The sequence below is a fragment of the Cebus imitator genome, unplaced genomic scaffold (assembly GCF_001604975.1).
Source record: "Cebus imitator isolate Cc_AM_T3 unplaced genomic scaffold, Cebus_imitator-1.0 Scaffold82, whole genome shotgun sequence".
Classification (NCBI taxonomy): Eukaryota; Metazoa; Chordata; class Mammalia; order Primates; family Cebidae; genus Cebus; species Cebus imitator.
Window position 1 is genome coordinate 5,858,462 of NW_016107397.1, and position 15,647 is coordinate 5,874,108.

The following is a 15,647-nucleotide window of genomic DNA, read 5'->3' on the forward strand; positions in this document are numbered from 1 at the left end:
TTTTTTCTTTTTTTGAGACAGGGTCTTGCTCTGTCACCCAGCCAGAGTACAGTGGCATGATCTCAGTTTACTGCAACCTCTGCCTCCTGGGTTCAAGCAATTCTCATGCTTCAGCTTCCCAAGTAGCTGGGATTATTGAACTCCTGACCTCAAGTGATCTGCCCACCTCAGCCTCCCAAAGTGCTGGGATTCCAGGCGTGAGCCACCACACCTGGCTGGGATCCTCACTTTCAATGCCAGATTTCCTTGATTAGATTTAGATTGTGTGTTCTCAGCTGGAATACTGTCCAAGTCATTTTGTGTCCTCTGAATATAAAATCTGAGCACACACTTCATTTTCCTCTCATTTGTTATATTAATTTTGATCATCCATTAAAGGTGTTGTCTGATCGCTACACTGTATAGTTAATATTTTTTCTATCGCCACTAGTAAGCAATGGGTGGGGAAACACTTTCAGACCATACAAACATGTCTTTCCTCATCAACACTTGTGCCGTAGTTGAGCATCTGCTAATGATTTCTTTCTTTTTTTTTTTGAGATGGTGTCTTGCTCTGTCTCCCAGGCTGGAGTGCAGTGGCACAGTCTCGGCTCGCTGCAAGCTCTGCCTTCCCAGTTCAAACGATTCTCCTGTCTCAGCCTCCCCAGTAGCTGGGATTACAGGCGCTCACCACCACGCCTGGCTAATTTTTGTATTTTTAGTAGAGGTGAGGTTTCACCATGTTAGCCAGGCTGGTCTCGAACTCCTGACCTCGTGATCCTCCCACCTCAGACTCCCACAGTGCTGGGATGACAGGCGTCAGCTACCGCGCCCGGCCTTGCTAATGCTTTCCGCCCAAACAAGTCTTCACCGTGATGATGGTTTTCCATCTCCACACTCCCTCTTCATTTACTGACTGGCACTGTGCGCTGTACTTCTAGCAACAGCCGTCCCTGGTCCCCTGTGCCTTTTTTAAATCTGTTTACTATGGACTCACAGATTCCTAGACTTTTCAATGACTTATAATTTATAACTGCCTTTAACTATTTTGGTGTTCAAGTTGTCCCAATACAAGCTTCTTCACAGCCAGTACTAGCTCCTTTAAGCTGACTCTTGTGGCATACCAGCTAATTAGTTATTTTTGAGCACAGTGTAGAGTAACTACACTCTCCATGTTAGACATTGATTAGAATGTGATGCCGTTGTTGGTTAAGGCAGAAGCTAGACATGGAGAAATGATCAATGAAACACTCACCGTATCACTTATTTGGGGTCACCCCTATACACACATTGCTTGCTCGTATGTGTTTTTGTTTTTTGAGACAGTGTCTTGCTTTGTTGCCCAGGCTGGAGTACCTACCGCCTTGGCCTCCGAAAACGCTGTGATGATAGATGTGAGCCCCTGAACCCAGCCGCTTGTGTGATGTCGGTGCTCACCAGATGAGAGCACCTCACCTCCAGCTGTGTCCGGGGACCGCAGGTTCTCAGATGCTGACGGAGCCTTTCAAATTTGGTCGCATGTTTGTGGTTACTAATCTGCCTCTGCACTAATTCAGTGTGGGTGACTCTAATCTTCAGAGCACATACTCGTTTTCTGAACACATCCCATGTGTGTGTTGCGGGCAGTTTGCTCTTACTTCCTCTCTTCCTCATCCCATTTGAAACTTGGAAAATGGTCAGAAAAATTCAGTCCTTTTTCCAATGACATTTTTATTTTTATCTGTATGTACTTTTTGAGACAAAGTCTCGCTCTGGTACCCAGGCTGGAGTACAGTGGCACAATCTTGGCTCACTGCAACCCTGCCTCCCAGGTTCAAGCAATTCTGCCTCAGCCTCCCAAGTAGCTAGGACTACAGGCACGTGCCACCATGCCCAGCTAATTTTTGTATTTTTAGTAGAGACGGGGTTTTGCCATGTTGGCCAGACTGGTCTCGAAATACCTCAAGTGATCTGCACACCTTGGCCTCCCAAAGTGCTGGGATTATAGGCATGAGCCACCACACCTGGCCTCCAGTGATACCTGTAATCAGCTTTACTTTAACCTGTGCAGCATAGCTATAGGACAGTGCTAGATGGCTGCTTCCACTTTGTCATTTTACTGTCTGATTCCACTTGTACTAATGTGTAGGAAGTAGTGTGTGACTCAGGCGTTGCTCTGTGTTCTCTGGAAATAAAGTGGGTTCTGATTATCCACGGTCAGATATAAATGGAAAGGATCTTTATGCCTACACGTTCTGGGCAGTTCAGGTGCATTAGTAATCTCCATCTGGTTCCTCTAAATTTATACTGTGAATTGATGAAGAAAATGTATTAATAGTCCAGTGACTTTATTCATTTTCTTTTTGGAGACAGGTTCTTGCTGTCGCCCAGGATGGAGCACAGTGGTGCAATCATAGCCCATTGCAGCCTCGAACTCCTGGGCTCAAGTGATCCACCTGCCTCAGTCTCCTGAGTAACTGGGGACCACAGGCATGTTCCATGGAGCCCAGATAATTTTTGATGTTTTTTGTATCAGTGGGGGTCTCACTGTATTGCCCAGGCTGATCTTGAACTCCTGGCCTCAAGTGATCCTCCCATCTGAATTCCATTAAGTTCTGGAACTTGAGCCACCACGCCTGTCCCCATGTTTCCAATGAAAACATTCTATGCGGCCAGGTGCAGTGGCTCACACCTATAATCCCAACACTGGGAGGCCAGGGTGGGTGGATCATGAGGTCAGGAGTTCAAGACTAGCCTGGCCAAGATGGTGAAACCTACATCTGCTAAAAACTACAAAATTTACTCTGCTAAAAACTATAAAAATTAGCCAGGCTCAGTGGTAGATTCCTGTAATCCCAGCTACTCAGGAGGCTGAGGCAGGAGAATCACTTGAACTCGGGTGGCAGAGGTTACAGTGAGCCAAGATCACACCATTGCACTCAGCCTGGCCGACAGAGTGAGACTCTGTCTCAAAAGAAAAAAGAAAAGAAAATGTTCTGTATGTTCATACCAATAATTTTCCTTAAGGTTTGTTCTTTAGCATTTTAACTCCATACCACCTATTGGCTAAATGCATCTCTTTATACTATATTATCCAATATTGTTCTCTTTATACTATATTGGGCTTGTTTGTTCATAGTTTCTAAAATCAGCATGATATTACTATTAACCATTCTTTTTTGTTGGGCTTTCCAAACCCTGCTAGACAAGCCCTCATGGAGCTGTAACACTCTGTGTGAATTATTTATGCAAATATCAAGACAAACTGATGGTAGAAAATGTCTTTTAGGGCTGGGCGCTGTGGCTTACACCTATATTCCCAGCACTTTGGGAGGCAGAGGCGGGTGGATCACTAGGTCAGGAGTTTGAGACCAGCCTGACCAATGTGGTGAAACCCCATCTCTACTAAAAAATATAAAAATTAGCCGGGCATGATGGTGTGCACCTGTAATCCCAGCTACGGGAGGCTGAGGCAGGAGAATTGCTTGAACCCAGGAGGTAGAGGTTGCAGTGAGCTGAGATCATGCCATTGCATTCCAGCCTGGGCAACAGAGCGAGACTCTGTCACACATACACAAAAATGTCTTTTAGTTATGTTGAGTTCATGCTTTTAAAATACATGTGTACTGCCACTTATTTAGACTGAATCACAGTACTGTAATGACTGCTCTGAGTTTCTTCCCAATAGGGTGACTCCAAACATAACTGGGGAGAAAAGGAAGCAGGCGGCCCAGCCTGCCTAGCACAGTGGTGTGGTTCCTGTCGGGCCACATACGTAGCTCTGCCTCATCCGAGTCCCGGCTGTGCCTGCTTCACCCCACCCTCGAATATTTTCAGGGTGGGTTTTTTTTTTTTTCCTTCTCAAATGTAATTTATGAAAAAGTAGGTTACAGAGCTAAGAGCAAACAAACCCATGTGGCATCACATTTTAAACAAAGTCACACTTGCTCTATTTAAGATCAAACTTCTGCAGATCGAACAGAAAGGCCGTTTTCATCTTCCATTTCAAGATACACTTTCAGCAGCTTGCAGAATGGCAGCCAAGATGTGTGTTAATCCTTTCCGTGACCGCGGACTCTGCAGCGGCTGCTGTGAGGCCAGCATCTGAGTTCCACAAGCAGTGAGAGACAGGAATAACAAGGCCAGGTGTTCCCTGCCTGCCCTTGGAGTGAAAGGGCTGCTTCACTGCGCCTCTCCCCTGCGCTGCGGGAAACCACGGGCAGGAGCATGGAGCGTGCCCAGGGACCCGGCCAGGCCAGAGCACCAGGCTAAGCGGTGTTGGCACCCACCCTCGCACACACCTTGGTTTTGGCAGCACGCTTCCCAGAGATCCACATTATATAAGGCTGTGGAAATAAAGTTCCTGAAAGAGAACAGTACGAGAACAAAAATGTGAATGTGTTTCCTCTAGCCCAAATCACCAAATGCTTTAATCCAAATTATTTTTGGATGTTTATTATTATTTTTTAAGTAGATCTGCCTTGCCAAGAATAGAGTGTCTGATTTTGTAAATAATTGGAGTGGGTTTTGTTGTTGTTTATTTTTCATCCCCAGTGAGGAATTGTTTGTGGGTTTGAAATAGATGTGAAAATAACTCAGATTATATCTGAAATGACCCAGTGGCTATAAAATGGCATATTAGTGGAATTATGTCCTTGGCTGTGTGAAAGTGGCTTTTGTGAAGAATTCTGGTCAGTTGGTTTTCTCATGCTGCGTTCTGGAGGATGAATCCAGCGTTGTTAAGGATGTGGAGTGGGATGGCCGGGTGCAGGCTCACATCTGTAATCCCAGCACTTTGGGAGGCCGAGGTGGGTGGATCACCTCAGGCCAGCAGTTTGAGACTGTCTTTGCTGAAAATATAAAAAATTAGCCAGACGTGGTTGCGGGCACCTGTAATCTCAGCTACTCAGGAGGCTGAGGCAGGAGATCACTTAAACCTGGGAGGCGGAGGTTGTGGTGAGCCGAGATCACACCATTGCACTCCAGCCTGGGCGACAAGAGTGAAACTCAGTCTCAAAAGAAAAAGAAAAGAGGGATGTGGAATGGGAAGCTTGCTGACTCAGAGGGTGGTGCCCTGAGCACTGGGATGGTTCTGTCCTTGCTCCCCGTGTTTAGCCAGTGGGGTTACCCATCAGAGCGCCGTAAAATTCCACAGGGCTTAGGGATTAGGTTTTATACCTGTCACAGTGTACAGCCCTGCAAGTTCTGCTTCTCTGAGAGCCTCTGACCCCCTCTTGTCTAGGCAGCGCCATTTGCAGAGGGCTCTGAAGTACAGCTCGGAAGCTGGTTTCCCAACATCACGGGGTGAAGGGGAGTTACATGTTATGCCTGCACTTTGGAAAGATCCCTGGCACCTGTGAGGAAGGTGAACCAGAAAAGAACAAGCTGGGAGTCCAGAGAGAGGATGAGGGATGCGAACAGATGCTGGGGTTAGACAGGCATGAGAGAGAACCTCCTTGAAAGCCCATGTGGCGGCACATGAGTGCTGGGGGCTGGGGGTTGATGGGAGAATCCTATGCCACCTCTGGTGGATCAGATCACTGGGTGACCATGTCTTGGTGACTTCACACGCCATTCCCCAGGCTGTCTGTCCTGGGCAGGGAAAAGATCACAGAGCTTGAGAAGGGACATGGCCCATGCCCTACAGGTGGCTCCGATGATGGATGCCCAAGGGAGTGAGTCTTTGTTGTCGGGTGTTACACGTGGGTGCGAAGTCGACCCCTTGTCTGGCTGGCAGCTGAGAGCTGGAATTTGAGAATGTAGGGCAGCCAGGGAGGTCACTTAGAGACACATTGAGTATGAGGTGTGTCCAATGGGACATCTGCGTGGTTGTGTTTAGCAGGAGTTGAATCCTGAGCTGGGACGAGGGAAGCCTAGGTGGCCAGTGTGAGACTCAGATGTCTTCGGATGTCCCTAGAACAGAACATGATAGGGTCATTTGTACAGCGGTCATAGCCAAGGCCAGAGTCCAGTTTGTTCTTCCTCTCTCCCCATATTCTACCACAGTCCTCATTCTGATTCTTCCTCTGCAGCTTCTCAGTTCCCTGCTAGAATTCCTTTTTTGGGGGGAAAAGGTCTCACTGTCACAAGACTGCAGTGCAGTGACAAGATCTTGGCTTACTGCATCCTCTGCCTCCCAGGTTCAAGCAATTCTCCCACCTCAGCCTCCCGATAGCTGAAATTACAGGTGCACACCACCAAGCCCAGCTAATTTTTTGTATTTTTAGCAGCAATGGGTTTTGCCATGTTGGCCAGGCTGGTGTCAAATTCCTGACCTCAAGTGATCCTCCTGCCTCAGCCTCCCAAAGTGCTGGGATGACAGGCGTGAGCCACCACACCTGGCCTGGAATTTTGTCTGGTCTCTGAGCTGTAGGATGGTCCACTGGTACATTTTGCTCTTGGTCGGCATTGTTTGATGGTGGTGGTAATGGTGGTTCCAGATGATTCTGTGTGTTTCTCCTATTTCTTAGGTGACAGACCCTAGGAAATCCATTTGGTTCCTGCAGATAAGTTAACAGAGAGAGGCTCTCGTTCACCTTTATCAGATGTCACCTGTAGAAAGGTAGCAGACAGCTGGCACACTGCCACTAAGTGCAGAGATGTGATTGCAAACCGAGAGGCCTGATAGCTGCTCTCGGGAGTGAGACTCCTCTGTCCTGGACCATCCTCCCCCGTCCTCCCCTGTCACGTGACTGTGCTTGGTTTCAGAGAGCTAGTGTATTCCCAGGAGAGGCAGGGCTGAGCATTCTTCCTGCTGCGGTTTCCCCTGGCGTCAGTATTTTCCAAAACATTACAAGAACTAACGTGAGAAAAAAGAAATTGCCTTTATCTCTCGTGCCTGACAGCTAATCACATTACTCTGGGGATTAGATAAAAATAAATCATTTTTTATTCCTATAGTTAGCTACTGTGATGACTCAAGTAATCATTTGTGAGAGAATTTCAAAATTTAAATCAGATATGTAGAATTCGGCTTAGGGAACAAGTAAATACAGAAAGGGCCACATGGGCCAGGTACGGTGGCTCACACCTGTCATCCCAGCACTTTGGGAGGCCAAGACCAGTCCGGGCAACATGGTGAAAACCCATCCCTACAAAATACCCGCTCCCAAAAAAAAAATCTGGATGTGGTGGTGCATGCCTGTAGTCCCAGCTATTTGAGAGGCTGAGGTGGAAGAATGGTTTGAACCCGGGAGGTAGAGGCTGCAGTGAGCCAAAGTCACAGCACCACACTGCAGCCTGGGTGACAGAGCCAGAACCTGTGTCAAAAAAACAAAAGACAAAACGGAGTCATGTGAACTTGAAGAGAGTTGGCATTTGTCTCATTAATGATGTTGTAGAGACTATTTGCTCTCAGCTATGTCCCCCTGGAAGCCACCATGGGGACCCCGCTGTGTTCCTGATGTGTCTGGGGTAATGCTTTAAGACCTTGAGGGCAGTGTGGTTCTGTGTTTCCCTGTTCTGTTTTACTCCCTAATACTTTACAAAACTGTGCAATGGGCTGGGTGTGGTGGCTCACGCCTGTAATTCCAGCACTTTGAGAGGCCGAGGCAGTGGATTACCTGAGGTCAGAAGTTTGAGACCAGCCTGGCCAACACAGTGAAACCCTGTCTGTACTAAAAAATACAAAAAATTAGCTGGGCGTGGTGGTATGCACCTGTGATCCCAGCTACTTGGGAGGCTGAGGTAGGAGAATCACTTGAACCTGGGAGGTGGAGGTTGCAGTGAGCCAAGCTCGTGCTATCACACTCCAGCCTGGGTGACAGAGCAAAAACTCCCTCTCAGAAATGAATGAATGGATGAATGAATGAATGCAGTGCTTTCCTCTAACATATCTGGTTTTGTTCACAGGCCATGTCCTCATAGAGATTTCAAGCACCCACAAGAAACTCAACGAGAGTCTTGATGAAAATGTACGTGATCTGTTTTTCTCTTTACAGAAAACACTTGTTTTATGTTTTAGAACTTATTTTGCTTAAAGTCTCAAATCTGGCGTGAATTTTTTATTTCCTTTTGTTAACAGTTTAAAAAATTCCACAAAGAGATTATCCATGAGCTAGAGAAGAAGATAGAACTTGACGTGAAATATATGAATGTAAGTGCACAGTTCTCCAGCCCCAGCCTTGGGCTGCCTGACCTCCCAGCCCGAGGAGAACCCATCCCCACTGTTTACTCATCAGTAGCAAACAGAAGTGGAGTTCGGTGTTGATCATGCCCGGATGCATGAAACCGACAAGGTCCTTTTGGGATGCGTGAGCTGGTTTTTGCTAACATTTGGGGTCTCTCTTAGAAAGCGTAGAGGCCAGGTGTGGTGGCTCACGCCTGTAATCCCATCACTTTGGGAGGACAAGGCGGGCAGATCCCTTGAGGTCAGGAGTTCAAGACCAGCCTGGCCAACATAGCGAAACCCTGTCTCTACACAAAATACAAAAAAAATTAGCTGGGCATGGTGGTGCATGCCTGTAGTCCCTACTTGGGATGCTGAGGCAGGAGAATGGCTTGAACCTGGGAGGCAGAGGATGCGGTGAGCCAAGATTGTGCCACTGCACTCCAGCCTATGCAATAGAGCTAGACTGTGACTTAAAAAAAAGGGGGGGGGGCATGGCACCACCCCTTGTTTGTCCACTGTTGTTCATTCCAGCAGGTTTCTGCAGGTCCCCTTCAGGGTGGCCCTACAGCCCCAGTATTCAGCGTTCTTGCCAGCTTCCTTGCTGCTGTCACCCAAAGTCCCTTTCTGCTCACCAAGCCCTCTGCGTGGCAGTCAGTGTGCAAGCTACCCTGAAATCATCCCTTTTTTGTGGTCCTTGTTAAGCCTGCTGCCTGTCTTTGCACTCCGGGCAGGAGGCCACAGGATCGTACAGCTGCTACGGTACGTTTCATGCCAAGTGGTTTACATATGTTATCTGATGGTTATCCCTCAGAAACTCTAAAACATAGACACCTGCTTTTTTTTTTTTTTTTTTTTTTTGAGATAGAGTCTTGCCCTGTCACCCAGGCTGGAGTACAGTGGAGGGATCTCAGCTCACTGCAACCTCTGTCTCCTAGGTTCCAGCAATTCTCATGCCTCAGCCTCCCAAGTAGCTGGGATTACAGGTGCTTGCCACTGCACCCTGCTAATTTTTGTACTTTTAGTAGAGACAGGGTTTCACCATCTTGGCCAGGCTAGTCTCAAACTCCTGACCTCATGATCCACCTGCCTTGGCTTCCCAAAGTGCTGGGATTACAGGCATGAGGCACTGCACCCGGCCAGACACCCTTCTTAACCGCACTTCACAGATTATAGGGAAAATAGGGATTTGAATTCTGATGTGGGTCTGTTAGACTTAAGACCCTGAGCTCTCTGGATGTGGTGGCCCACCCCTGTAATCCCAGCTACTAGAGAGGCTGAGGCAGGAGAATCACTTGAACCTGGGAAATGGAGGTTGCAGAGAGCCTAGATCGCGTCACTGCACTCCAGCCTGAGTGACAGAGTGAGAGTCAGTCTCAAAAAAAAAAAGAGACCCTGCATTCTTAAATACTCTGCAACACAGCACCCAAAACAACCCTAAGCTATTGCACCTGTTCATTCTGTTTCTTGAAATCGTAAATCATAAAACGGCCAGGAACATGTGACCTAATGTTGTCTATTTCTTCGCCAAAGTGCTTAACCAGTTTGGTGGCTAAGTGCTTTGGGTGGGACTTTGAGACTTTGGGTGGCAGAAGAAAGTTAACCACCCCCCGTCAAAAAGCCTTTGAGGAAAGAAGGAATAAAAGAAAGAGAAGATGTCCTCAGAGAACAGCCATCCTGGTCAGGGGCTCCTCGTTCAAACAGGGACCTTTAGAACAAATGCAAGACATTAACATTGAATGGAGGGGGCCATGTGAACTGAGGGGTGAGGGCCCTAGCCAGTGTGAGGGTCCCAGCCAACATGCAGATGGTGTGAGCTGTGGGCTCAGGGACCCAGCCAGCATAAGGATGGTGTAAAATGAGTGAGGGCCCCAGCCATTGTGAGGATGGTATGAACTGTGGGGTGAGGGTCCCAGCCAACATACAGATGGTGTGAACTGCAGGGTGAGGGTTCCAGCCAGCATAAGGATGGTGAAGTGAGTGAGGGCATTGGCCAGTGTGAACTGGCCCAGGGTGAGGGTCCCAGCCACCATGCAGATGGTGTGAACTGCAGGGTGAGGGTCCCAGCCAGCATAAGGATGCTGTGAAATGAAGAATGAGGGCCCTGGGCAGTATGACGATGGTATGAACTGCAGGGTGACGGTCCCAGCCAGCATAAGGATGGTGTGAAATGAGTGAGGGCCCTGGCCATTGTGAGGATGGTATGAACTGTCAGGCAAGGGTCCCAGCCAGCATGCAGATAGTGTGAACTGCAGGGTGAGGGTCCCAGCCAGTGTGAGGACAGTGTGAACTGCAGGGTGAGGGTTGCAGCCAGCATGCAGATGATGTGAACTGAGGGTGAGGCCAGCATGAGGATGGTGTAAAGTGTGGGTGTGGGGACCCCGGGCAGCAGGAGGATGGTGTGAACTGGCTTGGGTGTGGGGGCCCCAGCCAGCGGGAGGATAGTGTGAAACTGGTGTGGGTGTGGGGGCCTCAGCCAGAGGAAGGATGATGTGAAACTGGCATGGGTGTGGGGGCCTCAGCCAGCAGAAGGATGGTGTGAACTGGTGTGGGTGTGGGGGCCCTGGCCAGCGGGAGGATGGTGTGAACTGGTATGAGTGTGGGGGCCCCAGCCAGCATGAGGATGGTGTGAAGTGAGAGTATCAGGCCCTCAACAGCCACACACAGTGGAAGTGTAAGCAGAAGCAACTGCGTGACAATTTGTGTGGCACCACAGTAAAATAAGCACAGCATTTAACTTACAGGCAACTCTAAAAAGATACCAAACAGAACACAAGAATAAATTGGAGTCTTTGGAGAAATCCCAAGCTGAGTTGAAGAAGATCAGAAGGAAAGGCCAAGGAGGACGAAACGCACTCAAATATGAACACAAAGAAATTGAGGTGAGCTTTTTAGCAATATCTTGTTTTCTTTTGTTGTTGATAATTTCTACAGTTTAAGAGGAGGTTGGCTGGGTGTGGTGACTCACCCCTTTAATCCCAGCACTTTGGGAGGCCAAGGTGGATAAATCATTTGAGGTCAGGAGTTCAAGACCAGCCTGGCCAACATGGTGAAACGCCATCTCTACTAAAAATACAAAAATTAGCTGAGGTGGTGGCAGGTGCCTGTAGTCCCAGCTACTTAGGAGGCTGAGGCAGGAGAATTGCTTGAACCTAGGAGGCAGAGGTTGCAATGAGCGAAGATTGTGCCACTGCACTCCAGCCTTGGTGACAGAGCAAGACTCCATCTCAAAAAAAAATTTTTGAAGTTGATCTCATAGACGTGGGAAGTAGAATGCTCTAGAAAGCTGAGGATGGTGAGTGTGTCGATGCCGGGGGAGGGGGTGGATGAAGGAGTAGTTGGCTAATGGGTACAAACATACAGATTGATGAAAGGAATAAATTCTAGTGTCCAGGAGCAGAGTAGGGTGACTGTAGTTAACAGCAATGCATTGTCTATTTCAAAATAATTAGAAGAGAGATCTTGGAATGTACCCAACACACAGAAATAATAATTTGAGGTGATGGACGCCCAAGGACCTTGCCTTGATCATTATTACATGTGCCCCATAAATATATATAAATACCATGTATCAGCTTTTAAAAATAAGCATTTTGACTGAGAGCTGAAGGATGTGGAGTTTTCCAGAGTTAGGAATAATCAGTTAGCAGCCTCCTGCCAAAACATGGGCTTTTTCTCCTGGCTCTGAAAGGAGAAGGGACTCTCCATGATTGGTGTTACTATTCCCATTGTGCAGATGGGGAAAATGAGGCTTAGGTTATATCATATTTTATTATTCCATTTTCACGCTGCTGATAAAGACATACCTGAGACTGGGCAGTTTACAAAAGAAAGAAGTTTAATGGACTCACAGCTCCACGTGGCTGGGGAGGCCTCACAATCATGGCAGAAGGCAAGGAGGAGCGAGTCACTTCATACATGGATGGCAGCAGGCAAAGAGAGAGCGTGTGCAGGGAAACTCCCGCTTATAAAACCATGAGATCTTGTGAGACTCATTCACTATCACAAGCCTAGCACGGGAAAGACCAGCTCCCACCAGGTCCCTCCCGAAACACATAAGAATTATGGAAGCTGCAATTCAAGATGAGATTTGGGTGGGGACACAGCCAAACCATATCACATATTGCTGGCATTTGAAACTGGGTTTGAACCTAGAACTCTCTGGTTCCAAAGCCCATGATGCTTCCCCGTAGGACACAATCATATCTCTGGAATACAAAGTAATATTTGTGCAAATCACTCCTGGGAATATCACGCTGTTCAGCAACTTCTCTTTGCACATGAGTCAGGGACCTCAAGGAGAACAATGGTATCTACCTAGGTCAGGTTACAACGTACTTTCCTCTCCTGTGTTTACCCTGTTATTCAAATAAAGCAGGCATGAAGATGGCAGAAGGTAAACATCAGGCTGCGTGCCATCTGATGCTCGTGTCATACTTACGTAATTATTATTTATTATTTTAGTACGTGGAGACCGTTACTTCTCGTCAGAGTGAAATCCAGAAATTTATTGCAGATGGTTGCAAAGAAGCTCTGCTTGAAGAGAAGAGGCGCTTCTGCTTTCTGGTTGACAAGCACTGCAGCTTCGCAAACCACATACATTATTATCACTTACAGGTGGGTGTGGTGGCAAATTGCATTGAGTGTATTAATAACTTTATTTCATATTTAAATGCCCCAGAAGGCTGGGCCATGGTTCATGCCTGTAATCCCAACACTTTGGGAGGCTGAGGCAGACGAATCACCTGAGATCAGGAGTTCAGGACCAGCCTGGGCAACATGACAAAACTCTGTCTATAAAGAATTTAAAAAACTAGCCAGGCATGTTAACATGTGCCTGTAGTCCTAGCTACTCAGGAGGCTGAGGTGGGAGGATCCCTTGAGCCTGGGAAGTTGAGGCTGCAGTCAGCTATGATTGTGCCACTGCACTCCAACCTGAGCAACAGAGCAGGACCCTGTCTCAGTCAGTCCATACATGCAGGAATGTACATACAGGCACACCCCTCACCTTCCACAGGTCCCCAGTATAAAGCAGGGGGCCATTTTCCCAGTGAAAAGATTCTAATAGGCCAGGCACAGTGGCTCACACCTGTAATCCCAGCACTTTGGGATGCTGAGGCCGGTGGAGCATGAAGTCAGGAGATCAAGACCGTCCTGGCCAACATGGTGAAACCCCATTGCTACTAAAAATATAAAAATTAGCCAGGCCTGGTGACACACGCCTATAGTCCCAGCTATTCGGGAGGCTGAGGCAGGAGGAGATTTGCTTGAACCTGGGAGGTGGAGGCTGCAGTGAGCTGAGATCATGCCACTGCACTCCAGCCTGGGCAACAGAGTGAGACTCTGTCCCCCTACCCCCAAAAAAATTAACAAAAAATACATCCATATTTAAAGTCCTTCATAAAATAATGCTTCATCACTGAGAATAGCACACGTTTTCTCTTCTCACCTGCGAGTCAGCTTTTCCCAGGCTCTCTCTGATGTGTCCTCAGCATCAGTGTCTTCACCATAGCTGCCGGTGAGTCCCAGCGGGCCCAGGTCTACCCCACCTGGGCAATTTAAGATGCTCCCTTCATGGGTCTGTGTATGGGGGTCACGGGCAGTTCTGTCCCAGCCCACGGGCCCCATTCACGCACGTCAGTACAGCTGGGTTCAGTGATGCATTCATTCCTCTTGATGGTGTTTGTTCCTGGTTTCTTCAACTGAATGACCTCATCACCCTCCTTCCAGCACATGCAGCTGCGAGCTTAGAACCCCCAGGAATCATTATGCAACATATGCCATAATGTGTTGTTTTAAGTTACGAACTGTTTTGGGCCTTCGTAAACATCCAAAACTAGCAGTGGTTGAGGCCAAATATTCATTGTTGTTGATAGTAAAGTTAGAGTGTTCCAAAATATAAGAAGCTTTGTAAGAGCTTGCATATGAGTCAACTTCATCTTTGTTTTAAAGTAAAAATACCTTGTATGTAGGCAAATGTATTTTCTATACACTTTTTACAACTTTAAAGAGTATTCAGGACTGGGCATGGTGTCTCACACCTGTAATCGCAGCACTTTGGGAGACCCAGGTGGGCAAATCACTTGAGGTCAGAAGTTCGAGACCAGCCTAGTCAACATGGTGAAACCTGTCTCTATTAAAAATACAAAAATTAGCCACGTGTGGTGGGCGCCTGTAATCCCAGTCACTTGGGAGGCAAGGCAGGAGAATTGCTTGAACCTGAGAGGCTGAGGTTACAGTAAGCCCAGATCACACCACTGCACTCCAGCCTGGGCGACAGAGTAAAACTGCCTCAAAGAAAAAAAAAAAAAATGAAGGAATGTTCAGTTCCCTAAACTAAAACAGATTTAAAATGAGTACAGCAGACCAGGCACAGTGGCTTATGCCTGTAATCTCAGCCCTTTGGGTGGCCAAGGCAGGAGGATCACTTGAGCCCAGGGCAATATAGTGAGACCCTGTCTCTACAAAAATAAATTTTTTTTAATTAGCCAGGTGAGGTGGTGTGCACCTATGGCCCCAGCTACTCAGGAGGCTGAGGTGGAAGGATTGCTTGAGCCCAGGAGTTCGAGGCTGCAGTGAGCTGTGATCATGCCAGTGCACTCCAGCCTGGGTGACAGAGCCAAGATCCTCTCTCAAAAAAGAAAAAGAAAATGGTTAAGGCGGTGCGCGGTGGCTCACGCCTATAATCCCAGCACTTTGGGAGGCCGAGGTGGATCACGAGGTCAAGAGATCGAGACCATCCTGGTCAACATGGTGAAACCCTGTCTCTACTAAAATTACAAAAATTAGTTGGGCATGGTGGCGCACGCCTGTAGTCCCAGCTACTTGGGAGGCTGAGGCAGAAGAATTGCTTGAACCCAGGAGGTGGAGGTTGCAGTGAGCCGAGATCGTGCCACTGCACTCCAGCCTAGGTAACAAGAGCGAAATTCTGTCTCAAAAAAAAGAAAGAAAATTGTTACAGCCAAGGAAAGAATTGCTGTATCAGGTGATCACTTTTGTCAACAGCGCATCTGTACTAGTTTTGAGAATGCAGAGTTCACTTTAGAATCTTCTCTTCCCAGAGTGAGGGCATCCTGTGGCACCAGCATCGCAGGCTGGAGGGTTCAGAGGTGACCTGGAGGTCCTCTTCCTGTGTGACACCCCACCATGTCATGAGGCAGCCTGGCCCCTTTTCAGGGAGCTCCAGTTATCAGCAGAGTCTTTCTTAGACTTAACCATGGGTCCCAGTAATGCTTTATAGAGTGACACAGACCAAACCTGCTCCTTTATATACTGGAAGTTTCTTCAACTGTCTGAAAACTGATTTTGTGACTTGCCTTAATTCAGCTAAAGCACCCCAGACCTTTCCATGGAGCTGGGATGAGGCAGGCCCAAGCAGCTGGTCCGCGTTGCTGCAGAGGGTCAGGGTGATAGCCGGGGGTCGGGTGGTGTTGACCTGGTGTGTCAGTGTGACAGTTGGGGGTGGGACGGCATTGACCTAGTGTGTCAGGGTGACATATGGGGACAAGGATGGTGTGGGGGCTTTGCCCCCCCCAGGACTGACATCAGCTCCCCTGCCCCTCTTTGTAAACTGCGAGGCTGA

At 47.9% G+C, this 15,647-nt stretch overlaps 1 protein-coding gene across 2 annotated transcripts in view; it reads left to right on the top strand.

Moving 5' to 3' along the window:
- The window catches only part of BAIAP2L1 (BAR/IMD domain containing adaptor protein 2 like 1), a 107,842-nt gene that overhangs the window by 71,136 nt on the left and 21,059 nt on the right, over positions 1-15,647 (top strand). For both annotated transcript variants that reach the window (XM_017533717.2, XM_017533718.2), the window contains exons 4-7: positions 7,810-7,871; positions 7,982-8,053; positions 10,810-10,947; positions 12,530-12,682. In XM_017533717.2, coding sequence (XP_017389206.1) covers positions 7,810-7,871; positions 7,982-8,053; positions 10,810-10,947; positions 12,530-12,682 — 425 coding nt within the window. The remainder of the gene's footprint in view (positions 1-7,809; positions 7,872-7,981; positions 8,054-10,809; positions 10,948-12,529; positions 12,683-15,647) is intronic.